Consider the following 27,470-nt stretch of genomic DNA (forward strand, 5'->3'; position numbering starts at 1 on the left):
TTGAAGAAGGCCTTTAGCTTATTAGGGAGAATCCCTGTGACAACATTATGGAAAGGCATAGACAGATTAGTCATGGATAGTTTGCAGTCTGTATCTGGGAGTGGGACCAATACTCATGTCAGTTAGATCATGGATCTATTGTAGATCCATTGTATTTGAAACAACTTGAAAGGAAGTCTCTAGAGCAATGCCCCAGGGATATGCTCTGCTGCTTAACATTTTATCAGTGGCTTAAGTGACATACTTCTCAAACTTGTAGCTGACAGAAAGCTGGGAAGTCTACTCAAGTTGAATGAGACAGTCAGAAATTGAAAAGGTGCTTTGACAGACTGGAATCAATGTTTAAAATCTAATATTGGATTATTATTAAGATGTTAAAGGGAAACATATTATGGCTTATGTATGGGTTAAAAAATCAAATTCCCAGGTATGAGATAGGAGAGGGCAGCAGTTCATGTGAAGAAGTTCTGGAGGGTCTTAGTAGACAGCAAACTCAATAGGGGTCAACAATGAGTTATATACCAGTCAGAAAAGCTAATGGGATCTTGGGCTACAGTAAGCTAAACTTAGTGTCTAATACCAGAGAAGCAATAGCTATTATAGTTTACTTTCTTTAGAGGATCCCAGGGTATTGAGTTGAGTTCAAAACACATTTTAGGGAGATTACTAAAAAGCTAGAGATCTGTAGGAAAAAGATCACTAGGATGCTGAAAATCAGTTGAAGAAACTGGGTGATTGGCCTGGAGAATATTATAGGCTACCAATTAGAACAGAGATTGATTATTATTTTTTTTAAACTATTCTGTCTTAGAATTATTACTCATTATTGGTACCAAGGCAGAAGAGTAGTAAGGGCTAGGCAGGTGGGGATAAGTGATTTGCCCAGAATCACAGAGTAAGGAAGAGTCTGAGTGCAGAATTGATTCCAGGACCTTCTGCCTCCAGGCTTGGTTCTCCACTGAGACACCTAGCTGCCTTGATTGGATTATTTTAGTGCCACAAAGGCCAGAACTAGGAATAATGTGTAGAAAATAAATAGGAACAAATTTTTGTCTTGAGATGAGGAAATGTCTAAAACGGAATGGGTTTTTGAGAAGTCATTCATTTTTTTCTCATGTGAATGGCTTTAAGTAAAGATTGGATGACAGCGGTTGGAGGAATCCTTTCTTGGGTATGGGTTGTACTAGATGTAATTCTCTCATGGGGCAGACAGCCCTTGAGACTTATTTTAGGGGGGAAAATTATCCCAGGAACAAATAAAGAGATGAGCCTCTCTCTGAATGTATTTCAGCATGTTCTCAGATGACAGACCCTCAGACTATTGTTGGACTTTATATGGAGTCTCTCCAATTCGGTAAGCCTGGTTGTTTTTTAATTTCCCACCCACCAGCCCTCCTCTGGACTTCTCTATCCTGCCTCATCATCTTGCAAGGTAACTTCTACCCTGGAACACATACTTCATCAATCCAGGGACTATTCATTCTCTCTGATGGGAAAAGATGGACTATGGAAGGCAGAAGGTGTAGAGCAGAGAGCTCCTCTTGTATCTTTCAATGAAGTATGGTGCCCAAGCCAATCATCTCCTTATTTCCCATCAGGCTCTACTCCTCTGGACTTCATCATGCCTCCATTTTGGATATATTCCTCTCTTCCCTCTCCCTTTTGAGGTTTGCTCTATGTGTTACATGCTAATATATCCCTATTAGACTGTGAGCTCTTTGAGGGAAGGGGTTGACTTTTGCCTTTCTTTGTATCCTAAGCACTTAATACAGTGCCTGGCACATAGTAGGCATTTAAATATTTATTGACTGCCTTATTAACTGACCTTCCAGATCTTGTGCCCTACTTCCCTAGCCTTCAGAAACCCTGGGTCACCTGCAAGTCTTGGGGGAGAATTTGAGGGGAGGTTTGATCATTCCATGCCTACTAAAGAAACCTATTCTCTAGGTTATAGTTTACCTGTCATTTCTGACAGCTTCTCCAGGCTTTTCTCTGCAGAAGGTCCCAAAGCGATTGTGTGGATAATGGCTCCACTTTGTTCCACTTCCTCAAAACATGTGTTGATTGTATTGTCTTCCCCATCAGTCAAAAGGATGATTTCTGAACCATCGGTTAAGAATTTCTTTTTAATTACCTGAAAACACAAATTTATCCCAAGCCTTGGTAAATAGACTTATTAGTGTTGCCAGATAACCCTGAGTGAGTGGAGCAGGCCAGAAATTAAAGAAGGAAGTAAAAGAAAGAGCTCAGGAAATCCAGAAGGATCTTCTTGTCTTGCAATTTTCAAATATGAAATGTGGAACCTTTAGAAACTGAGCCAAGATCTTTTTCTCTTGTTGTAATATAGAAAAATATGTCACAGGCAGTGTTGCCATTTGGAGGCAGGGCTTTTCTGGTTAAACTGAGGGATTCTGGCTTCTGTACCCTGGTAATTTGATCCCAGTCAAGGTATCTGTTCTTTCAGACTCCAGAACACTAACATGCTGATGAAACACTAGACAGATGAACACTCTGTTCAAGGAAGTGTTTCATATTGTTTTGATATTATTGGGAGGGCTAAAGAGGAGAAAGCTTATTAAGCTTAGAGAAGTCATGATATAGCAGAAAGAGCTGTGGCTGTGGAGTCTGAGACTTTCTGGCTATCCATTTCCTCATCTGGAAAAGAAAAAAGATTGATGGCTTTTGATGACTCTTCCAGCTTCAACTCTGTAGTCTTGTGATCCGTCTCACCTACTTTACTTGGTTAAACATGACCTTTTACTTGACCTTTTTGGCTAAACTACTTCATGATAGAATGTTCTCCAGCAGGAGCTTTGGGAAACCACTCCCTATTTAAATTGTAAAACAGCACTCTTAGCAACAAAGGCATGATTAATGGCACCCAATTCAGGGAATATTTACAGACAGCTGTAGTGGGACCTCCCTGTACTAAAAAGATGATAAATCTTAGAGAGGTGTCCAACATACTTTTTTTAAACCCCTACTTTCTGTCTTAGAATCAATACTGTGTATTGGTTCCAAGGTAGAAGAGTGGTAAGGATAGGGAATGGGGGTCAAGTGATTTGCCCAGGGTCACACAGCTGGGAAGTGTCTGAGGCCACATTTGAACCCAGGACCTCTCATCTCTGGGCCTGGCTCTCAATCCACTGAGTGACCCATCTGCCCCCTATCTAGCATACTTTGATCTGCTTTGACTTGCCCAGGGTCACAGCTAAAAAGTTCCAGCAGCATCTGAACTATGAAGCAATGATGACATTACAGGAAACCTTATATTCAAATACTCTAATGGTTCTGGAATTCTGTTTATGTTTATATCCCCTTCAGTGCAGCAAATCACATTATTATTTACTCCCCTATATGAAACAGCTGGTAGAGCAGTGGATTGAGTTGGGCCTAGAGTCAGGAAGATCTGAGTTCAAATATGACCTTCATTAACTGTATGATTCTGGTAAGTCATTTAATCTCCAACACTGACTAATGCTCAACATCTCTGTTCCTGTTCCTTAGCAATGGAGAACTGGTACAGAAAGTCCTAGGATTGTGGTCCCACTTGCTCTAGGAATGAATGCCATATAAATTTCAACCAGACCTTTTCTATGCTTGTCCAATTTACTCTTTCTTGATTCTCTAGCACGTCTTCACATCTGTTTCCACAATTTTCCTAACTCTTTGAGACTCCAACTTCATATCCATATCTCCCAAGCCCAGCACATTACATCATCTCTTATTTTGTTGATACAGTTGAAGCCATTTGACATGTTTTCTCGTCTCTCATTCATTTCCTCTCTCCTGTCTGAGAGGAGAAACAGAGGTGCAGTGATAGCAAAGACAACCCTTCTATTTATCCCTTGATCCCTTTTCTTCCCTTTCCTCCAGCACCCTACTCTATTGTTACTTCTTGCTTTCCCTCTCATATATCTTTGGTCTTCCCTCTCTGTTAATTTCTTCCTCCATTTCTACAAACATTAGGTTGTCCCATGCTATGCAAATAAACTTTACCTGGATCACAGGCTCAAACTCTCTCTTCCTTCCCTTTCACTGTTAAACTTCATGACCTTCACTTTGATACCACTCAAGTCCCTACAATCTGTGGGTTCCTCTGTGCTACTCCTTTGAAGTTTGTATCTCCACAGTCATCAATGACCTGAAAGTCTTCATTCTTCAAGATCTTTTAACTCCATCTTTCTTGATATACTCTTCTCTCCTTTGGCTTCTATAACACTATTTCATCCTTGCTCTTTTACATCTCTGATGCATTCTTTACTTTTTCTACTCCTCTATTTCCACCTTCTCAGCATGGACATTCCCCAAAGCAATGTGTATGGTGCTCCTATTTTCTCTCTCCAATCTCTCATTTGGAAATTTCTTCCACTGGGTTAGACACAAGGTTTACAGCTTACTGTAGGTCTCAAGTTTACCTTTGCCATACTCTAGGATATTGATAGGGTATGAAAAACTAGATCAAGACTATCCAAATCCAAAATTCAGATTCAACTTGAGAGGACCAAGTACTCAAAGTTCCTATTCCATCTGAAGACAAATGTGGGAATCACTTTTAGTATTTATACCTTTTTTTTGCTGTATATAAAAAATTAAAGTTTACTCTAGGTTTCTAATGTAATTTGTGAGAAGCTATACAAATATCATGCCTGCTATGACCAATTCCTATCCACCAACTCACTGTTTCTTTTTTTAGCTCCTCATTGGTTTAATGAGGTGGTTGGACTAGATGATTACTAAAATGGTTCTATAATTTTTATTTCATTTCAAGAACAGACTTTAGACAGCATTAATGCAACAGAAGGAGGAAACCCCCCAGGAATGGGAGTAGAGCAATCTGTTCATCACCTCTTGGCTTTCTGTTGTAATATCCCATAAGTGGATGACTAACAGCTCTTTGTCTCAATGGATTTATTGTCAGTAGAGCCAGAAATGTCTGGCTTTGTCAGAATGAAGTCTAGATTCAAGATCATTGTAGTACCTGGTTGCTGTGTATGTTTCTGCTATATATATCATGCACTTTATTACATACTGTGCATGGTGCTATTATCATTGGTTTTACATTTGCATAGTTAGTATGGGTTAGGGTATTCTAGATTTAGAGCTAGAAGAAACCTCAAAGGTCATCAGTTCTTTTCCTCACATTCTACAGATGGGGAAACTGAAGCCTACACAAATTAAGTGCCATGGGTCACATAGTATGTTTCTGAGGCAGAATTTGAAATTGGCTCTTCCTGATTCCAAGTTGATTGATTTGTCTACTATATATACACCATTTTGTCTTGCAGAAGGGCTTTGAGTCTAAGTCTTCCTGGCCTCCTTCCATATACTAAATATTTAACTAGGGCTTCTTCATGTCATCATTTGTCAATATTCTTTTTTCCCTGGAAATATATTCACTTTTTAGATGTATCAAAGTATACTAAACAGTAGATATATGAGAGATATTCAGAATAGAAATCCAACTTAAAAAATTTCTACTACATTAGAGACAGTGGAGGGGAGATGCTTTCACCATAAATGCTGTTCTGAGTCCAGAGCAGATATATGTTCCTCCTGAAGCAAAAGTAGGTAACCTTGAAATGAGAACGTTCCGCTGAGCGTCAGTCTCTATTTGTATCAGGTCACTTTGTATAGTGGCTGAACTGTCAAATGTGACCATCCCAGTCCATGATCCCTTTTCAATGATCTGAAGCAGGAAGAGTTGTGAGGCTTGATTCAGTCGATTTAGCCGGTTTCCACCCTAAACAAAAAACACAAGTCAAACTGATAAGCTGTCAAGTTATTATTTATAAACAAGTTATAGTAGAAGGGACTAAGCTCAGATATTGAATTCCAGGGGCTGTGGGTTCCATTGTGGAGACTTTGTGTTCTCCAAGGCTAGGGCAATGGAACACAAGCTTTGGAGTGTTCTAGGCAACCAAGATCTTCCTGACTCAAAGGTCATGCACCATCTACTATATTACTTAATGATGAAACTGTATGGGAGGACTACTAAGCTATTGTGATCAGTGGGGAGGGTAAAGGTGGAGTAGACAATGTCCACACTAATGAAGCTATAGGTTTTTTAAAGTATGGAATCTGAACTGCATTTTTTGGTAGGGCGTGTGATGCCTTTTTACAATCATCAAAACAGGAGGAAAGTATGAAGCCATACAAAATTAATTGAAAAATTTGGTAACAGGGATTATAGATGTTCATAGTCTGAAAAACTAAACAAAAAAGAAAATTCTTAATTTAGACATTCTTTATCAGTGAAAATGTCATCTGTATTCAGGGATAGGGTTCATTGGCCATGAATATTAGTTGGAGAAAGTATGTGTGAAGAGGAGAGGAAGGAGTATGAATATGAAAGCTTAAGGGAAAACTTGATGAGTGATGAATGATTCCTTGTTCTCTACTTTCATTTAAATCATGAGATCAATATGATTTTTGAAAAGCCCAAGACTCTATGAGGCCAACATAATATTGTAAATATATCCTTCCAGCAGCTACAAGAATGGGGCAGGTTTGGCTTACCGCCATGCTTCTAGACTTATCCAGAACTAAAACCAGGATTCTTTCTCCTATCTGCTTCAGTGAAAAGCTGGGCTTAGGTGGTTTTGCTGCCATCATAGGAGTTGAATTTTTGTAGTCTTCTGAATCCTGAATCACTTCCCATGTGCTCTTCTGGTTGCACATCTTGTTTTGAGCATTGGGAGCAATTCTGTTATGGTTCTTTTCTGTACAAAATTCAACCACCTGAAAAAAAACCCAAAACATTATAAATAATTCAGTGCTCCTTAATCTGGGGTACATGAACTTTATTTTGAAAGGATATTTTTATAACTTTTTAATATCATTGAGTGTCTTTGTTAGCAGTAGTGTTTTATGCTTTTAAAACATATTTCTGATGAATCCAAAGCTTCACCAGACTGCTGATGGGTTCATGACAGAAAAAAAGTGAAGAACTGTCTTTGATAAACCACCTACATAAATAATGCAACTAACAGTATGATTTAGTGGGAAAAACATCATTTGTTTGAAAAACTCTTTAATACTATCTGGACTGGCCTTTCCACTAACTTGACCAAGTCTTTTAACCTTAGTTTCCTTACCAGCATAAAGAGGCTGGACTAGATCAGTAGGTCTCAGGAATCACTAACACTTAAAAATTATTGAGGATGCTCTCTTGCTTAAGAACTTTTGCTTATGTAGGTTTTATTGATGTTGATGTTTATCAGATTAAAAATTAAATTAAATCTTAGTTTTATGAAATAGTTTTGACTGGGAAAGTCTCTGGGACTGAAGGCAGAGTATGATAGAGCCACGTCTAATGAGCTGTCAAGAGACAGTTGAATTTTCAGCATTTACTCCTCAGAAATCAGCAAATATTACAGATGAAGAGCTTGATTTATTGTTTCATTGAGTATCCAGGGCAAACAGGCAATCTGTTTATCTAGGAACCATATTGGGAAATAATTCAGAAAATAAATTTAAAAAATAAAATAAAATAAAGTTAACATATTTTAAAATAAAATCAATATGCAGGTACTGAGATCTTCCTATATGTATCAGTAGTATGGATCATATCTATTTGAGTTTGTCACCACTGGTCTAGACTTGAGAAGGTGATAAAGAAAATATTAACATTATAGTTACTGGGCAGGGCCAAGATGATAGAGAATATACACAAACCTTCCTGATTTCTACCAGCTTACCCTCTAAACAATGAAGATAATATTCCTCAAAGCAAATTCTGGAGATGCATAACTCCAAAAAGTACAGGGTGAAATAATTTTTCAATAAACACAACTGAGAAAATGAAAAGAACTGAGAAGGTTCGCAAAGTACAAGGGCCCACCACATCAAAAGCCCTTGGGGATGACTGAATCAGCAGCAAAAACTTCTGGAGTTTAGAGCCACAGATAGCAAGGGATATTGGACCACTGTTCAGAAAGAAATTATAGGATTCCCTTTGCTGGCTCTGAGTAAAAGATTCTTGTCTCCTTTCCTATATGTAGATTCCTGTCACAGTCCTGAGTTGTAGTCTCTCAGTGAGGAGCACTAGTATATACCAGTACTCATGACCACAGGGGAGAAGGGAGCCCTGGTCATAGTTCCAAGGCAGAAAAGAGTACTTCTGGTTGCTCACAGACCAGAGCACAGGCTGGGAATGTATTAAACATACCTATCCTTAGAACATACCACTTTGGAAGAACTGAAAACAGATCCCCAGAGTTATCTCTGAAGACAGCTACATTAAAGCTTAGAGCAATGATTCCTTCACTACAGTTATAAAACCCAACCTTAAAAGTTTTTTTAAGATAAAAGAAAAGAAAAAGGCTGGAAAATGAGTAAACCACACACACACACACACACACACACACACACACACAAACACACACACACACACACACACACACACACACACACGGAAACTCGACATAGAAACTTATTTTGGTGAGAGGAAAGATCAAAATACAAACTCAGAAGAAGATAACAAAGTCAATACTGCTACATCCAAAGTCTCCAAGAAAAAGATGAATTGCTTTCAAGTACAAAAAGAATTAGTGGAGAATCTTAAAAAGGATTTTATAAATTAGAGAGAAAAAAACAAATTGGGGAAAAAGAAATGAAAGTGATACAGGAAAATCATGAAAAAAGAATCAATAGCTTAATAAAGGAGTCATAAAAAATAAAGAGAGTAATACCCCATAAAAGAGAATAAGCCAATTGGTAAAAAAGGCACAAAAAATCCACTGAAGAGAACTTTTTAAAAAAGTGGAATTGGCCAAATAGAAAAGGAGGTACAAAAGTTCACTCAAGAAAATCAAGCCTTAAAAATTAGCATTGGGTAAGTGTAAGCTCAATGAGACATCAAGGAAGAGTCAAAGTAAAAAGAATGAAAAAAAATAGAAGAAAATGTGAAATACCACATGGGAAAAACAACAGACCTAGAAAATAAGTCCAGGAGAAATCACCTAACAATTATTGGTTTATCTGAAAGTCATGATTAAAAAAAAAGTGTAGACATCTTTCAAGAAGTTAAAAAAGGCTATAAATATTTTTGTACCAGTCTGTTTATCTATGATATCTTTGGGGTACAAACCCAACAATGGTATGGCTGGATCAAAGGGAAGGCATTCTTTTATAGCCCTTTGAGCATAGTTCCAAATTGCCTTCCAGAATGGTTGGATCAGTTCACAACTCAACCAGCAATGCATTAATGTCCCAATTTTGCCACATCCCCTCCAACATTCATTACTCTCCCCTTCTCTCATTTTAGCCAATCTGCTAGGTGTGAGGTGATATCTCAGAGTTGTTTTGATTTGCATTTCTCTAATTATTAGAGATTTAGAACACTTTCTCATGTGCTTATTGATACTTTTGATTTCTTGCTTTTTGTTGTGGCAAAAAACTGGAAAATGAGGGTATGTCCTTCAATTGGGGAATGGCTGAACAAATTGTGGTATATGCTGGTGATGGAATACTATTGCATTCAAAGGAATAATAAACTGGAGGAATTCCATGTGAACTGGAAAGACCTCCAGGAATTGATGCAGAGCAAAAGGAGCAGAGCCAGAAGAACATTATACACAGAGACCAATACACTGGTAAAATCGAATGTAATGGACTTCTGTACTAGCAGCAATGCAATTACCCAGGACAATTCTGAGGGATTTATGGTAAAGAAAGCTACCCACATTCAGAGAAAGGACTGCAGGAGTGGAAGCACAGAGGAAAGGCAACTGCTTGAACACATGGATTGAGGCGGACAGGATTGGGGATGTAGACTCAAAGCTGCCACACCAGTGCAACTATCAACAATTTGGAAATAGGTCTTGATCAATGAAACATGTTAAAACCAGTGGAAATGCACATCAGCTATGGGGGGAGATTGGAGGGTGAAGGGGAAGGTGGGAGCATGAATCGTGTAACCATTTATTTTCTAAAAAATAAATATTATTAAATGTTAAAAAAAGAAGTTAAAAAAGGAAAATAGCTCTGATATTTTAAAACCAGATGGTAAAATAGAAAGGATCCACTTATCACCTGGAAGAGGAATCCTAAAGGATTACTCCCAGGAATATTATAAGAATTCCAGAATTCCCAGGTCAAGGAGAAATATTGTAAGCAGCCAAATAGAAACAGTTCAAATACCATGGAGCCACAATCAAGATAACACAAGATTTAGGAGCTTCCACATTAAAGTATCAAAGGGCTTGATATGATAATCTAAATGACATAAGAGGTTGGACTTAAACCAAGAATCACTTTCACAACAACCCTGAGCATAATCCTTCCAGGGGAAAAAATGAGTATTCAGTGAAATGGAGGACAATGAAACATACCTGATGAAAAGACCGGAGCTGAATGGAAGAATTGACTCTCAAGTATAAGAATCAGGAGAAGCACAAAAAGGTAAACAGAAAAGAAAAATCAAAAGACATTCAATAAGGTTAAACTGTTTATATACTTATATGGGGAGATGATTCTTATATCTACTAAGAACTTTATCATTATTAGGGCAATTAAAATAGAATACGCAGACAGAGAGCAAGGGTATGAGTTGAATATGATGGGATGATACCCAAAAAAATAAAATTAAGAGTTGAGAAAGATGAACATATTGGGAGAAGAGGAAGGAAGAAATAGAGTGGGTATATTACTTTATGTTAAAGAAGGATGAAAGGGCTTCTATAGTGGAAGGGAAAATGGGGAGGTAGAGAGAAGAGCACTTGGCTGAGAGAGAAAAACATACACAATCAATTGGGCATAGAAATCTATTTTACCCTACAATAAAGTAGGGGGAAGATGAGAGAAGACAGGGGACAATAGAAAAGAGGGCATATTGAGTGATGTGTAATCAGAAGCTAAACACTTTCGAAGGAGGGACAGAATAAAAGGATGAAGAAAAGGATAAACAGGGCAGGGAAATAGTATGGAGAGTAATACACAGTAATCCTAATGGTGCAACAATTTTTTATAAGAAGTCTATAATAAATGTCTAATTTCTCAAATACATAGAGATATGAGTTGAATATATAAAAATACAAGTCATTCCTTAGTTGATAATCAAAAGATATGAACAGGTGGTTCTGAGAGAAAGTAATTAAAGTTCTCTGTAGTCTTGTAAAAAATGCTCCACTATTAATTAGATAAATGCAAATTAAAACAACTCTGAGGTACTACCCCATACGTATCAGAATGGTTATTATTACAGAAAAGAAAATAGGAAAACTTGGAGAAGATTTTGGGAAAATTGAGATGCTAATGCATGTTGGGGGAGTTTTGAATTCTGCTTCAACCATTCTGGAGAGCATTTTATACTTATGCCAAAAAAGCTACAATACAGTATATACCCTGTGACCCAGCGATACTATTACTAGGCTTTTTTCCCCCAAAAGAGATGAAAAACAAAAAGGGGAAGAACCTGTATGTACAAAAATATTTAAAGCAGCTCTTTTTGTGGGGGAAAAGACTTGGAAAGTGAGAGGATATCGATCATTTGGGAATGGCTGAGTAAGATACAGTATATGATTATAATGGAATTTTTTTGTGTTATAAGAAATGACAAATAGGAGGAGATCAGAAAAACCTGAAAAGTGTTTTTTAAGTTTCTTTTTTCATTTTCATTTTTTAAATTTTGAATATTTTCCCATAGTTACATGTTTCATATTCTTTCCCTCTCCCCCAATCCTCCCACCCCCGAGGCCGATGTATTCCAATGGGTTTTACATGTATCATTGATTAAGACCTAATTCCATATTATTGATAGTTGGTTGGACTAATGAAAGGTCATAAATGAAATGAAGCAGAATGAAGTTAACAGAACTAAGAGAACACTGGTACATAGTGTCAACAAGTCTATGAAATGAACAACTATGAATAACTTAGCTATGTTCAGCAATACAATGACCCAAAATAATCAATCCCAAAGGATTTATGATAAAAAAAATGCTATCTGCTTCCAGAGAAAGAATTGATGGAGTCCCGAGTCCAGACCAAAGCAAACTTTTTCTCATTTTTTGTTTGTTTTGAGTTTCCTTCCCCAAAAGGATTAATATGGAAAAATGTTTTACATAATTGTGCATGTCAACTTGCTTACTATCTTAGCAGGGGATAGGAGGGAAAGAAGGAGGGAGAGAACTCAAGATTCAAAATACTTTTTAAAATGTTGGAAACTTTCATATAATTGTGGAAAAGTTAAATTAAATTAAAAGAAAAACATGATACATTTAGCACTTAATAGTGTGTCTTGTATTTTTCCCCAATAGTTAACTATTAACCCTTACCAGCATTGGAAAATGTTTGCCCATAGGGTTTCCCAAATTTGAGAGCTGAACTAGTTGATTTCCAGTTTCACTTTCAACTAGATTATTCTCTGAATCTAGGATTCTGAGCTTGACTTGAATGTGAGTATTTAAAAGGAGAAGTGGCAATTCATGACAGGGAACAGATGCTTCTGAGGAATCCATTGTCTGACCTCAATTTCATTCATTACTACCCAAATAGACAGGTAGATCATGGAAACATCTCAAGTAGATAGATTTTATCAAAGCATTCACTAAGTTTCTTTGTGGACAAGTTCAAGAAATGAAGAAAGAATAATAATATAGCTGAGTTACAGTTCAAGGTTACTGACTCGAGGTGTGTTTAATGTAGTGATACAAAGCTATCAACCTGTCAAGCCATGTTTAATGGAATACCACATAGATATTTTCTAGGCCTTGTTCTATTCTATTTTTTAGTTAATGAAAAGTGCCTGATTTTCAGATGTTATAAAACTAGGTGGGAGAGCTAATCCATTGGGTGGCAGTATTGAGAGATCCCCCAAACTTTAACAGAATGGACAAGAGAGTGAAGGAAATAAAATTCATAAGGTGAAGAGAAGTGGAGTCCTTCACTTGGGTTCAAATATCATAAGTACAGAATGAAGATGTGTCTAGAAAGGAGTTCATGAAGGTAATAAAGGAGTAAGCATTTATTAAGCACCTGCTCTGTGCCAGGTATTCTGCTAAAGACCTTACAATTATCTCATTTGATTCTCACAATGATCCTGGGATGTAGGTGCTATTACTATCCCCATTTTACATGTGAGGAAATTGAGACAGGCAGAGGATAAGTGACTTTCCTAGGGCCACATATGTAGAAGGGATTTGAACTGAAGTTTTTCTTACAATACGCCTAGCTTCCTCTATATGAAAAAAATCCTAGTGGTTATAGTGAACTACAAACTGAGCATGAGAAGTCCAGAAGAGAGGCAGTATAATGCAATGGAAAGCATCCTGGTCTTTGTATGGAGCGGTCCTAGGTTTGAATTTTGGCTCTGACATAAACTACTGTGTATCTTGAATCACCTAACTTCTCTGAATCTCATTTACTTATCTGTAAAATGAGAGGTTAGTTTTATACAGTTTTATATAAAATAGCCTCAGTGATTGGAGGCTCCTTCTAAACAAATTATTTTTCATCTTTGTTTCAGGTCATATATGGACTTTGCTATTTTTTAAATTAACAAAAAGATAGAAAATTAGTCAGGTTTACTCCTTAAAAGTATGCAAGTTGAAAAAAGAGAACCAATTTAGGAAGATACAATTTTTTAAATTTGTAGAATGACTTTTGAGCAGTGCTTTACAATGAGAGGCCAAGTCAGTCAAGCACCATCTACCTCCTGAAAGGTAAGATTAGACCACCCTTTCCCATAATTAGAAGACATTGCTTCTGCCCATCAGACAAGAAGCATTTGACCTCTTTTATCAAAGTAGTAAAATCATTGAGCTTTGAAAGAAGACTTTAAATTATATTTACAGGATAGCTAGAGACTCAGTAAATAGAAAATCAGGTTTGCAGAAAGGAGGTCCTAGGTTCAAATCTGGTTTAAGAAGCTCCCTAGCTGTGAGACCCTAGGGAAGTCACTTAACACCATTTGCCTAGCGCTTACTACTCTTCTTCCTTGGTACCAATACTTAGTATTGATTCTAAGACAGGAGGTAAGAACATTAAACATTAAAAAATGTCTAAAAACATTTTGTTTACAGGGAGGAGTAGTTTTCAAAAAGCCTGGAAACCTTAGATAATAATGGATAGGATAATATTTAAAAGAAAGTTAAACATTAAAAAAGAACTTATGAAATCCAAGATAATTTCAAATGAAAAATGCTCTCTATTTCCAGAGAAAGAACTGATAGAGTCTGAATTTATATCAAAGAATATTTTTTTCTTTTTGTCCATGCCTAATATGGAAGTATATTTTTCTTGACAAATATATATGCATATGTGCATATGTATATATATACATACATACATATATATATATATATAAAATCTATAGCAGTTGCTTCTCTTTTCAAGAGAGGGAATAGGAAGGAGATAATTTGGAACTCAAACTTTTTTAAAATGAATGTTCAATTGTTTTTACATGTAATTGAGAAAAAAAGAACTATTAATGTGACCCAACTCCTGGGCTCCCCATAACACCAAGAAAGTATGCCTTCCCAGAGCCCCAAATTTGCTTATATATTTTAGAGACTTAAGGGAGATATAGAGGAATTTCAAGATTCTAAACTAAAAGGGAATGGGCCGCAGCATGTGAGTTTGAGGGGTGGGGGGAAACCAGAGGATGGGAGTAATGATGGTGGCATTCTCTTATGTTCTGACTTTGTGTCCTCAGCCTTCCCTTTTTGAGAAATATTGGCTCACTAAGGAGAGTTGTCCAGCCTGCCTTAAATTATTGGGACAGGTGTTTCTGATGGGAGCAGACTAGTATAATAGAAAGAGGCCTGAGCTAGCAGTGGGATGGGGCAACACTCCATTTCTTTAAGTCTGTTTCCTTCTGTATGAAATAGGAATGAGAGTAATGGCAAATGAGGTCATTCTAAGCATCAGAGAAGGTCAAGTCAAAGTATCTTGTAAACCTTAATACTAAGTAAATGCCGGCTATTAGGGCTATTTTCTGTTTACAAACTTCAGAACTAATGATCCAAATACTTACAGAATCAATGCCTTGCAGGAACATGATGGAGGCTTTCTCAGTCTGAATTTTATCAGGTATGAACATACAGTTTTTGTCTAACTTTCCTGTTTCTGGATCTGTCTCACAATTTCTGATGGGACAGCTCCCTCCGGAACATGTATATACCTTATTTGTACCAGTGATAGCATCAGAACATCTGAAATATATTAAGATTAGATTCCATGAACATTAGTCCATTTAAAGTCACTCCGCCTAAAAACACTTCTACTTATGTGGTATCTTGCCATTCATTTCTTCATCACAGAGTGTGCGTATCAAGCAACCCATTAAGTAGCAATGTCTCTTATAGTCAGCAAGAACCATTTCTGTTTGGCAGAGCATCCCTGCAGGGAATTTTAAGTGGGCTCTTTGGAATATCTCCATGTTAGCCTGTCTGCAGGGAGCCAGGTCTGATTTACTCGTGTCCCTAATGGTGTTTCTCAAAGGGATGGTCACCAGGGTCCTTATTGTCATTTTATTGGAATTAACAGGGAATCTTCCTTATTCTCAGCAATTTTAGGAGCTCCTCAGTGTTGCCATCTTCATTAACATGTGGGGTAACTAAAGTTCTTTATCTGTATTCATAAGAATCCAATTTGCTTTCTCTATGCTCTCTTCATAAGATTTCATTCATTCCAAAGATTAAAAGTTCTCAACAGGATATCTCTTAAAACTCTCTGACCCAGCCAATGTGAGGTTGGTTTCTGTTGTAGAGAAATAAGTCAAACATATAAGAAAACAATGCTATTCCTAATTGATAAACAGTCAAAGGATGTGAACAGATAAAGTAATCAAAGCTATCTATAAATACCCATGAATCTCCCTGCCAAAATAAACCCCAAAACTATATGAACACAATTACAAAATAGTTTTAATGCAAATAAAGTCAGATCTAAAAATTTGGAAAAATATTAATTGCTTATGGTCAAGTTGAGTCAATATAATAAAATGGCAATCCTATCTAAATTTACTTATTGCCATCCCTATCAAACTACCTATTTTATGCAGCGAAAGCTATTTGATGGAGGCAGAAAAAATAACAGAATTTATATGGAAGACCAAAAGGTCTAAAATATCAAGGGAATCAGTGGGGGAAAATGTGACTGTAGTCTATAGTACCAGATCTCAAACTATATTGCAAAGCAGTAATCATCAGAAAATTTGGTTTTGGCTGCAAAATAGAGTGGTCAGCCAGTGGAATAGATTAAGTACAGAATAGACAGTAGTAAATGACTAGTAATCTAGTGTTTGAAAAACTCAAAATGTCCAAGCTTTTGGGATAAGAACTCACTATTTGACTAAATATTTTAGAAAAATTTTGACATAAACTAGGAATAGACCAACATCTCAGACCCTACACTAAAATAAATTAAAATGGGTACATGTTTTAGACATTAAGGCTGATACTATAAGCAAAACAGAAACACATGGAATACTTTGCTTATCAGATCTATGGATAAAGAAAGAATTTATGATCACTTGAGATAGAGAGCAATCAAAGATGCTAAATGGATAATTTTGATCATACTAAATTAAAGAGTTTTTGCACAAACAAGGCAGTGCAGCCAAAATTAGATGGAAAGCAGAAAGCCATGAAAATTTTTTATAGTAAATATAAAGACTAATTTCTCAAATATATTGACAACTGAGTTAAATTTATTAGGATACAAGTCATTCCCCATTTGATAAATAGTCAAAGTTTATGAACAGGCAGTTTTCAGATAGAAAAATTAAATTTATCTATAGTCTTATGAAAAAATGCTCTGCATCATCAATGCAAATTAAAACAACTCTAAGATACCACTCCATATCTTTCAGATTGGTTAATAGGATGAATCATGGTGAGAAAATTAAGACACTAATGCACAATTGGTGAAGTTGTGAAATGATACAACCATTTTGGAGAATAATTTGGAACTATGTCCAAAGAGCCATAAAACTGTGGATACCCTCTGATTCACCAATACCACTACTATGTCTGTATCCCAAAGAGATTTTTTAAAAAAGTGACAAGGATATTTTTGTACAAAGTATTTATGGCAGCTCTTTTTGTGGAGGCAAAGAATTGGAAATTGAGTTGATGTCTATCAATTGGGGAATGCCCAAACAAGTTTTGGTATATGATTGTTATAGAATACTGTTGTGCTACAAGAACTGATGAGAAGAATAATTTTGGAAAAACCTGAGAAGACTTATATGAGCTGACTCAAAGTGAAGTGACCTATATATTCTATATCAAATTGCTTGCCATCTCAGGGAGAGAGGGAGGGTAAGAAAGAAAGGAGGTAGAGAATTTAGAACTTAAAATTTTAAAAAAAATGAATGTTAATTGTTTTATATGAAATTGGGGAAAATAAAATATTTTTAAATTAAAAATAAAAAATTACCCCTCCCCCAAAAAGAGAATATGATTTCAGTCTAATGTCATTCACAAAAAAGTTAAAAGAAGATAATCATACCTTACTGGTAGATTTTTTCCATTTGACAGGTAGAAAGGCTCATCTTCATTGTATTCCTCAAATACACCCCACCGAAAATGGGCCCATTCATGAACTAAAACTTTACCTGTTGGAATATATTTAAAATGCAAACATATAATTACTTCTATAATTCAATGATTGGGTGAGTATCACCTCAGATGTATGTGGATATTTCCTTCATTGGTACAGAGGGCACCTTAGTCATGCTTTCTTATCCTTCAAAATCCTTATTCATGTTCTCTTCTAGATCATCTGTAAAGAAACTTCCTAACACATGAAGTCCTTCTTCTAGATCTTTTCTATTTCATGGCTATCAGTGTATAATCCATGTGGTCTAGGTGATACAGTGGATAGAGTACTGAGCCTGGAATCAGGAAGATCCAAGTTCATACCTACTAGCTATGTGACCCAAATGTAAAAATGGAAATTCTAACTATATCTCTAAAGGTTGTTGTGAGGATTGACTGAGATGTTATTTGTTGTTGTTGTTTTTAACTCTTTCTTTCTTAGTAGTAACTCTAAGTCAAAACCAAAGAAGTTTAAATGTTTTGCCCAGGATCATATAGCTAGGAAATGCCCGAGGCCAGATTTGAAACCACAGTAGATGCTGTGGTCTGACTCAAAGGTGTGTGGGATCAAGAAACCAGAGAATGAGGAGATAAGCCACATCTCACCCCCTTTTTTGCTATAATTGTATTTTAATATAGCCATATGTTCTCTAAACTTCCTCACTCTACCCTCTCCACCTGCCATTTCAAGCTCCAATCTTCCCCGTCCTAAGCTGGGTGCCAATACCCTCCAAGCAGTTATAACTAAAGTAACTCAACTATCCAGAGCAGCTCTCCAAATGGCTCTGGAAAAATTCTGCCTCTATCCCAATTATCTCTCCATTTGAGTAGTGATCAGTAAGTTAGAGCCCCCAAGCCCCCTTTTCATTTTTGATAGGGCAGAAACCACATAGGATGAGTTGGCATGGGACAGTTGTGATTTGGCTCCTTATATTAGCCTTTCTCCCAAACTAACTTATCTTTTAAATTCCCCTATTCTTTTCTTAAAGACACTACTACTTTCATGTATACAGTCAGTTGTCATATTTTGTCAGTTCTATCTCCACTTCCTTCCCCTTCTCTCTACTATCCAGGCTAATCTGATTCAGACCCTCATCACCTCATATCTAGACTATTGCAATAGCTTTTGATTGGTTTCCTAGAATTGACCTCTCTCTTACCGATTTATTCTCTATACAATCCTCTAAGTGATCTTTCTGAAGGCCAGATCTGACCACATTACTCATACTCAGTGGTCTCCAATTCACTCTAGGATCAAAAGTTACTTAATTTTATCATCGTTTAATAATCTGTTTTTGAGTATACAGAATTCATATAGCCATATATATACTTTGGTTTTTCCCCTTCTTTTATTTTTATTTTATTATTTTTACTAGTATTTATTACCAAGTATCACACCCACTCCATCCCAACCCCACCCCATAAAAGGCATCAACTGACAAAAAGATGTGTTTCTTGTTTCTATCAGTTCTTTCTTTGGAGGTGGACATTCCCAAGCCATTCTTCAAATATTAATTCTGTAGCTGTATATAATGTTCTCTTGGCTCTACTTGGTTCACTGTTTTTAATTTCATGTAGGTCTTTCCAAGTTCTTTTTAAATTAACCTGTTCATCCTTTCTTATGGTGCAATAGTATTTCATCACAATTATATTTGTAATTTGTTTAGCTATTCCCCAATTGACAGACAACTTGTTTTTTGCTGCCACAAAGAGCTACTCTAAATATTTTGAAACATATAGGTTTTTTCCCCTTTTCCCATGATCTCCATGGTAAATAAACCCAGAAATGATATTGCTGGGTTCAAAGGAATACACAGTTTTATAATCTTCTGAGGATAATTCCAAATTGCTTTCTAAACGGTTAGATCAATTCACAGTTCTACCAACCATGTATTATTTTGTGCCCATTTTTCCATATTTCCTGTGACATTTGTCATTATAACCTTTTATCATTTTAGCTAATCTGATATGAGTGAGATATGTGTTTTGATTCACATTTTCCTAATCTGTAATCATGTAGAACATTTTTTCATATATCTATATATAGCTTTGATTTCTTCATCCAAAAACTCAATGTGCTTATACACATAGACTTTGTAATTTAATGTATATTTGGTGGCTGTACTCAAAATTTCTTTTTTACTGATTGGGAGGCAGTCAAGCATTTTCAAATTAAGAGAACCATATTCTATGTATACTGTGATACTTAGATTATTAAATATACTGAAAATTTGATGAAATATCACTCTTAGCAACTATACCTTGTGGTCCAAATGCATTCAACATTTCTCCCAGGATGATCCCAGGAGTTAAATGAATTCTCTTTCCCCTCTCTCCACATTGTCCAAACTGGTCAGTTCGTGGAATATCATTGCCTGGGGGATTAGGGACTTCAATGATGATATCTGCCTAGAAAGGTTTTTAAAATTATGTAGAATATAATAAACAAAACTCATAGTATTTGGATTGAAATATCCAGGAAAAAAATTCATTAAGTGTTAGAGAATTGTATTTTTTAACAAATTTTAAGTCACAGTGATAGTTTAATAAAAATAAGAATTGGATGATCTTACGTTTTTGTATGTCTCAAGTTTTGGTCTCTCATAGTCTGATTTTGGCTTCCACGTCTTGGGAATCAAAATGGAAATGGCTTTGAAGTAAAATCTTTTTTCTGTGGCCCCATATAAGTAAGTTGAAGCCTCTGAGATCACGTCCTATGTGAAAAAGAGTCCATCAGAATACTTAACAGCTGATGGAGGAATAAACAACTAATCATTTACCTCCACAATGAATATCGATGGTGCAAAATGACTGCAATATTTTAATCAAGTAAAAATGGAGAAATGTTAAGAAGCTTGTACTGTTCCATTTGGCTTACACTATTATTTCATTAGTGTCCTGGTCATACATGCTGTTTAGAAAGAAACCATGGTATACATGCCCCACTTCACTGACCCCAAGCATCCATACCCAGCACCAAGGCGATAAGAAGCACTCCAATCCAACCTTGGCCCCTACTGAGTCCCTTTGTGTTAAATACATACTCACATAGACCTACTCCCATGTACAAACCCACTAAGAATCAGCAGTACACCATGAAAATTTTAGATATTTTTTGTTAATTTTGTTTTTTATATAGTTGTGTCCAAATTAATGTTTTTCTTTGAAAAAATCCAAATTCTAATGTTGTATTATGAGTGAGATTAGGACTTTGTTGTAGTTATGTTCATATTTCAATAAATCTAATCTTTTTAATGTGTGTCTTCTCTCCATCTATTAATATATCTATACCTTTTCATTTGGTGTGTTCCTTGTCCAAGCTGTCCCATAAGTTCTCTTCAGAATATTCCCCAACATGGTAGAGGTCTTTCTCTAGAACTTCTGAAGGGGTATTGATAGAATACCTGAGCTCTCTCATCAATGCTACCTTGTAAGCTCCCATTATCTATTTGAATGGAAGCTCCTTGAGAGGATGGATTGTTTTAGTCTTTATATTTGTATCCTCACTGCCTAGCACATAGTAGGTACTTAATAAATTCTTCCCATTTGATTGGACATATGACTGGCTCACCGGAACTTCCAGGAGTTAATTTTGCTGTAGTTACTACAGTCATTATTTGCATTTGCTGGCCCATTATTATCATGATTGCTAGGGCTGACATAAAGGAGGCTAAGGCAGTATGGTAGGATAGAAAAAGTACAGGAGTGGGAGTCAGGTGTTCTGGGTTTGAGGGTCAGGCCTGCCATCCTAACAGCTTCATAAATGCTATAATAAGACATTTAACTAGGCCTTCAGTGCCCTCATCTGTGAAAAAGGGTAAATTATTCTCTTCTCCTTACAATTAGACAGCTTTTTAGTAAGGGCCGACTGAGTGACAGAAAAACTGACAACCTTTATCACGAAACATGGTAGCTTTGTAAGTTAATTCTGAACAATCAAAGATGTGATACATTTCCTAGTGGGATCCTCAGGTTGTTCCTCCCCACCCTTAGAGCCACTAAGGGACTTTGCTGTCAACATGACACAATTCAGTTAAACTCAGTTCTAGCAACAGATTTTAAGTGCTTAAACAGCACTGAGGATAGAAAGATGGTTCCAATAGAGACACTGCTATTTAGGAGTTTACAATCTAGTGGGAAGAGCTATATTTTCAAAGAGTTATAATAAAGGAATATGGAATAAATGCAAGGAGATGCCCAGTGCACCCGGTGTACTTTGAGAAATGTGAGCCCTGACTCCTTCCAGCTGAGAATTCATTGAGAAGGAGACACTTGGCTGTGTGACCCTCTACAAGTTGTTTAATCCTTGTATCCCTAACAAATTCTTAAGACCATTAGAGAGCAATTGCTGATCTGTGTTGGTGTAGTAGAGGTTCTTATCTAGGGTCTGTGAATTTGTTTTGATAACTGAATTTCATTATAGGTGATTTTCAATTCTATGATTTTTATCCATTTAAAACATTCTGACATGAAGATCCAGTGTTTTACCACAGTAACAAAGGGGCATATGACAAAGGAGAAAATAGGAGCACTTTTGTAGAAGGAGATTCTCACCAAGAATTTCCATTTGCTTGGGATCTCACTCTTCTGTATCATAACAGCTCCCAAAACTCCAATGGGATAATTGAATTTTTAATGAAAAAATTAGTCACAGACACTAAAAACAGTAAAAGTTTTTGGTCCTTTCTTCGTCCCTAAAACAAACCTCTTCCATTAGACTACTGACAGGAAACATTCATATTTTCTGAGAAACTAGAATTGGTAGCGTGAGACATTTTTTGATCCTCCATGCTTTCCTGAGAAACCAGTTACTGATAAACATTAATTAAGTCACTAGTGTTCCAGACACTATCCTAGGCTCTGAAGATACAGTAACATCATAACAAAAACAATAACTATACATCTAATGTAATAGAATAACATATTAAGAAGTGCTAATATTTACATAGTACTTTAAAGTTTGTAAAGTTTACATGTTATCCCTCATATATGGAATATTCTTCTTCCTCATCTCTTCTTCCCTGCTTCCTTCATGTTCCAGGTAAAATCCCACCTTCTATAAGAAATCTGTCCAATTTCTACTAATTCTAGTTGCCATTCATTCTTTCAGTTCTTTCCAGCTCTTGTCCATGCAGTTTTCTTGGCAACATTCCTGGAGCCATGGTACTTGAGCGGTGTTTTGAAGGAAGCTGGGCATTCTAAGAGTTGGCAGTGAAGAGGAAGCACATCCTTGGGATGGACAACAGTATCAGAGGCAAGAAATGAGATCTGAGAAAAGCAAGTTGGGCCAGTTAAGTTAGAGCAGAGCTTGCAGAGAAAGTGACAAGCATAATAAATGCAGAAGGGTGGGCTGGAGCCAGATTGTGAAGGGCTCAGAATGCCCAACAGAGGAGGTCAAATTTTATTTTAAAGACAACAGGGAACCAACCACTGGTTATGTGAATCAGGTGCTCCTGTTGGGCAGTCTTTGCATGGCAGCCAGCAGTGGAGACATTCTGCTCTCATTTCAGTCCTAAGCCCTTCATTCAGTTGTCCTGATTACCCAAAGCTCTTTGAGCAGGCTGGCATGTGACTCCAGGGATATCTCTTTGGCAGCTACATGTAGGATGAATTGAAGAGAAGGACAATTCAGAGAGCTTAAGTGAGTGATGTAGGTTCTAGACTGGGACCAGGAGAGCTGCCATCTGTGTCCTTTCTAGAGGAAAGTACCAAGGATTCTTTGGACTTAGCAGATACATTAAAGATATGAAGTACCTCCAAGAATAATATCCTAAATTCATTCAGCCTATAATTTATTAACTTAATCATTTAGCAGACAATGCCAAAAGTTGTAGATGCTTCCTAGTGGTTTGACCCTGCCCAAGTCACTTAACCTTTCTTTGCCTCAGTTCCTTATCTGTAAAATGGAGACATCTTAGAAAAGGAAATGGCAAACTATTTCAATAACTTTGCCATGAAAATCCCTTGGACTGTGTCATGATGATTTGGACACAACTAAACAACAATCTGGAAATGGTAACAAGCAACAATATGGAAACTATCTTTACCAAGATGAAGTTTAAGTTGTTGGGGTTGTTTTTTTTTCCCGTTTTTTCCTAAACATTATTTCCATAGGGCATTTCATGGCACCAACTGACTCAATAAGTTCTTTTTAAAAAAAAAAAAACCCTCACCTTCTGTCTTAGAATCAACCAAGAATGGTAAGGGCTAGGCAATGGGGGTTAAGTGACTTGCCCGGGGTCACACAGCTAGAAAGTGTCTGAGGTCAGATTTGAACCCAGGACCTTCTTTCTCTAGGCCTGACTCTCAATCCACTGAGCCACTCAGTTGCCCCCTCAATAAGTTCTTGATGTATTTATTATAAAGAGACCAGAGACCACAGCTATATGATCCCAAATAGAAGATTCTTGCTATTGCTGGGTACTTAATGGAAGAGTTGTCAAGGTCAAGAAGGAATGGTTTGTGCATGTAGTGGGGTAGAGTTATCAAGGGCCATTCCTCTGTAAGGGTCTTGTTGATTTGGAAGACACAATAAATGAGTCAAAAGTAAGAAGCTTAATGGATGGACAATTATTCCTTTCTTTTATTAGTTCGATACTTTAGGATTAGGGCATGTCTCTATACTTGTCCCCACACATATCTGTATTGTTTCTTTTATCAGAACATGAGCTCCTTGAGAATAGCAATTGACTTTTGCATTTCTCTGTATCCCCCATGTTTAGCACAGTGCCTGGCACATAGGCGGCACTGAACAAATACTTTCTGACTTGGTATTATTCCCAATCTTTCATTATCCATAACTTGTATAAATAGGTGCATAGTTTTCATCATATGCCTCTAATCTTTTGTCATTATTAGGCTTTCTTTTTAGCTTTATACTAATTCAGTTAATAATGTGAGAATCTAACAATAGACAGATTAGTTAATTCTGGACTCTCTCATAACAATGAATCTTTTCTTCCTGTCTGTAAAAATAAATCATTTTCACTTTTTTGATGTAGTCTGTGTTCGTCATAGCCAATGCCTAATAACTCTTTTCCTATGATGTATAGCAGGGGTCGGCAACGTATGGCTCTTGAGCCATATCTGGCTCTTTTGAGGGCCAGATATGGCTCTTTCTGCAGGAGCCATAAAGTCAATTTTTTTTTCAGGCGCTGTTACAGGAACACACACTGTGAGCACTGCACGGCTCTCACGAAATTACATTTTAAAAAATGTGGCGTTTATGGCTCTCACAGCCAAAAAGGTTGCCGACCCCTGATGTATAGTCATGAGGCCTCCTTGTAGTATCTTTGGTCTCTTTTACTCCTTATTCCTGTCCTGTATTTTCCAGTAGATTTCTTGGCACCATCAACTGTCTCCACTTTTGTATTGAAGTTACTGAGTTATCAAAGTCTATGTTGATTTAATTTGGAGGGTTGGATTAAATTCTTGTTAGAATTGCTTTACTTTTTCTTGTTCTGACATTGGTCTGGGCCAGTAAGGCACAAGGAGTTCCATGATGGCCGTTTTGTAAATATTTATCATGAACATCACAATATGGATGACAAACGTTCCACAAAATTGTGTTTCTTGTTGCCTTCAGGCATATGGTAAAATCAATTCTGCCATCTTTTTTATTTTTTTTTTTAGCTCTCCGAAGAATACCTGTGAGGCTTCCTAAGATTTAAGTGAAATATTTTCAGAGAGAACAAAATTAGAATAAGATAGCTTTTTTTTTTTTTTTTTTTTTTTTTTATCCTGGGACTCCATTCTAGGAGCATAGGGCCACAACCAGTAGGCAATGGGACACACAGTCGCTCAGGGTCACCCAGCTGGGAAGTGTCTGAGCCCAGACTTGAACCTAGGACCTCCAGTCTCTAGGCCTGGCTCTCAATCCACTGAGCCANCTTGAACCTAGGACCTCCAGTCTCTAGGCCTGGCTCTCAATCCACTGAGCTAGTCCAGCTGCCCCTACTTTAGGTTGCAGTTTCTTTAGCAGATGTAGTTTTTACAGGGTGAGGTTGCTAGCCCCACGCCCAACCCTCCTCCTTTTTTCATCCGGGCTAGGGACCGTCCTTGGCCCAGGAGTGGTAAGGGTGGGCAGTAGGGGGTCAAGTGACTTGACCTAGGTCACACAGCTGGAAGTGTCCGAGGCCGGACTTGAACCTAGGACCTCCAGTCTCTAGGCCTGGCTCTCAATCCACTGAGCCACTCAGCTGCCCCAAGATAGCTTTACCTTCTCTTTATTGATAACTATTATCATCCCATGTACCTTAAACTTAGACTGTTTCTAGTCCATTTCTTTTTCTAAATCAAAGAGTATTTTTTCAGTGGTGGAAGAAATAAACTTCATGTTTTTTCATCCTTTTTGGGATAACTGAGACAAGAACCATGCTTAAGCTTTCTTGAGAGATCTCCCATATCGTGATGCCCTAGCCTGTTGCCACTGCTATCACTGCATGGGCTGCTACCACTATGAACTGGCAGAGGGAGAATGCTGAGAGGCTAAGACTGAGACTGGAGGCTAGTTCTATGGAAGTGGCAAAGAATAAAGAGAAATACAGAGACCCAAATCACTTTTCTTGTTGAGAATTGAACTGATTACTACTTACTCTCTCATTCTTTGAATCACATACTTGTGCTCTCCCAATTGAGCACTGAGCCTGTCTCCCTAATATTTGTTTCTTGAGTTTGTTTTCATCTCTATGCTAAACCTGGTCTACATAAGATAAAAAATTGGTGTTGATTGTTGCCTTATTGCTCTATATGCTTTAGAATTCAAAGACAGCTGAGAGTGAAGCTAAAGGTGATAAAGCACATGGAAGAATTAGGAGTTTTTCAACTGATTTTTGGATAACTATAATAGCTACCATTTATATAGTGCTCACTATGTTTCTGGAACTGTGCTTAGTGCTGTCTGTCTCTACATATGATAATTTGATGTTCAAAACAAATCTAGGAGGTCGGTGCTGTGATTATTCTCATTTTACAGATAAGAAAACTGAGGCAGACAGGGTTAAGTAAAATTGCCCAGGATCAAACAAATAGTAAGTGTCTTGAAATTGGATTTGAACTTAGGTCTTCTTGAGTCCAGGCCTAGCACTCACTGATAATTGCCAGCCATCTAGTAGTATATATTTGCATATGTGTGTACACTAAGTAAACTGTCTTTTGCCTTTTTTGTGTCCCCAACACTTAGCACAATGTCTAACACATAATAGGTAATTAATGAATGTTTGTTGACTGATGTTAGGAAGCAGAAAATAGTGTTGGAAGGGCAGAGAATGAGTTCAGTTTCAGACATGTTGAGTTTAACATCAGTTTAAGATGGTCTAACAAGCAACTGAAGAGGAAGATCAGCAGAGAGGTTTGGAGAGAAAGAAGATCCAGGAATCATTAGCATAGAGATGACTGAATCCATGGGAGCAGATGAGATCACCAAGTGAGATAGTATAAAGGGAGAAAAGAAGAGGCCAGAGCATGAGTGATACCTATGCTGAGAGGATGTGATCTGGAGAAGGATCCAGCAAAAGAGATAGAGAAGAAGTAGTCAAATAGTAGGAGGAGAACCAGGAGGAACAAATGTCCCCAAAGCCTAGAGAAAAGAGAAGAACAGGTAGAAGAGGGTGTTGAGTGCCTTAAACTGCAAAGAAGTAAAACAAGATGAGGACTGAAAAAAAGGCTATTAGCTCCAGCAACGAAGGGGTTGTTTGGAAGTTTGAGGAGGACAGCTCTAATTTAGCCATGAGGTTGGGAGGCAAGCCAGATAATTAAGAGATAAGAGGAGAGGAGGTAGAGGCAGCTTTTGAGGATGATTTCCTAAGGAGTTGAGCCACAAATGGGAGCATGCATTTGGGAGGTTGATAATTCTTGGGGATGGATTAATTATGTGAGAGTTTTTGAGGATCAGGGGGAGAGGGGAGGTTTGTCACTTTTGGCAGT

General features: G+C 37.1%; 1 protein-coding gene across 1 annotated transcript in view; it reads right to left on the reverse strand.

The window, feature by feature from the left end:
- The window catches only part of LOC123245856 (calcium-activated chloride channel regulator 1-like), a 49,425-nt gene that overhangs the window by 14,688 nt on the left and 7,267 nt on the right, over positions 1 to 27,470 (reverse strand). Inside the window, exons 3-9 of the mRNA XM_044674848.1 lie at positions 20,120 to 20,260; positions 19,808 to 19,955; positions 17,458 to 17,563; positions 14,978 to 15,155; positions 6,520 to 6,741; positions 5,516 to 5,743; positions 1,960 to 2,134 (exon numbers count right to left, since the gene is read on the reverse strand). Coding sequence (XP_044530783.1) covers positions 1,960 to 2,134; positions 5,516 to 5,743; positions 6,520 to 6,741; positions 14,978 to 15,155; positions 17,458 to 17,563; positions 19,808 to 19,955; positions 20,120 to 20,260 — 1,198 coding nt within the window. The remainder of the gene's footprint in view (positions 1 to 1,959; positions 2,135 to 5,515; positions 5,744 to 6,519; positions 6,742 to 14,977; positions 15,156 to 17,457; positions 17,564 to 19,807; positions 19,956 to 20,119; positions 20,261 to 27,470) is intronic.

This window comes from Gracilinanus agilis, chromosome 4 (genome assembly GCF_016433145.1).
Source record: "Gracilinanus agilis isolate LMUSP501 chromosome 4, AgileGrace, whole genome shotgun sequence".
Taxonomy (NCBI): domain Eukaryota; kingdom Metazoa; phylum Chordata; class Mammalia; order Didelphimorphia; family Didelphidae; genus Gracilinanus; species Gracilinanus agilis.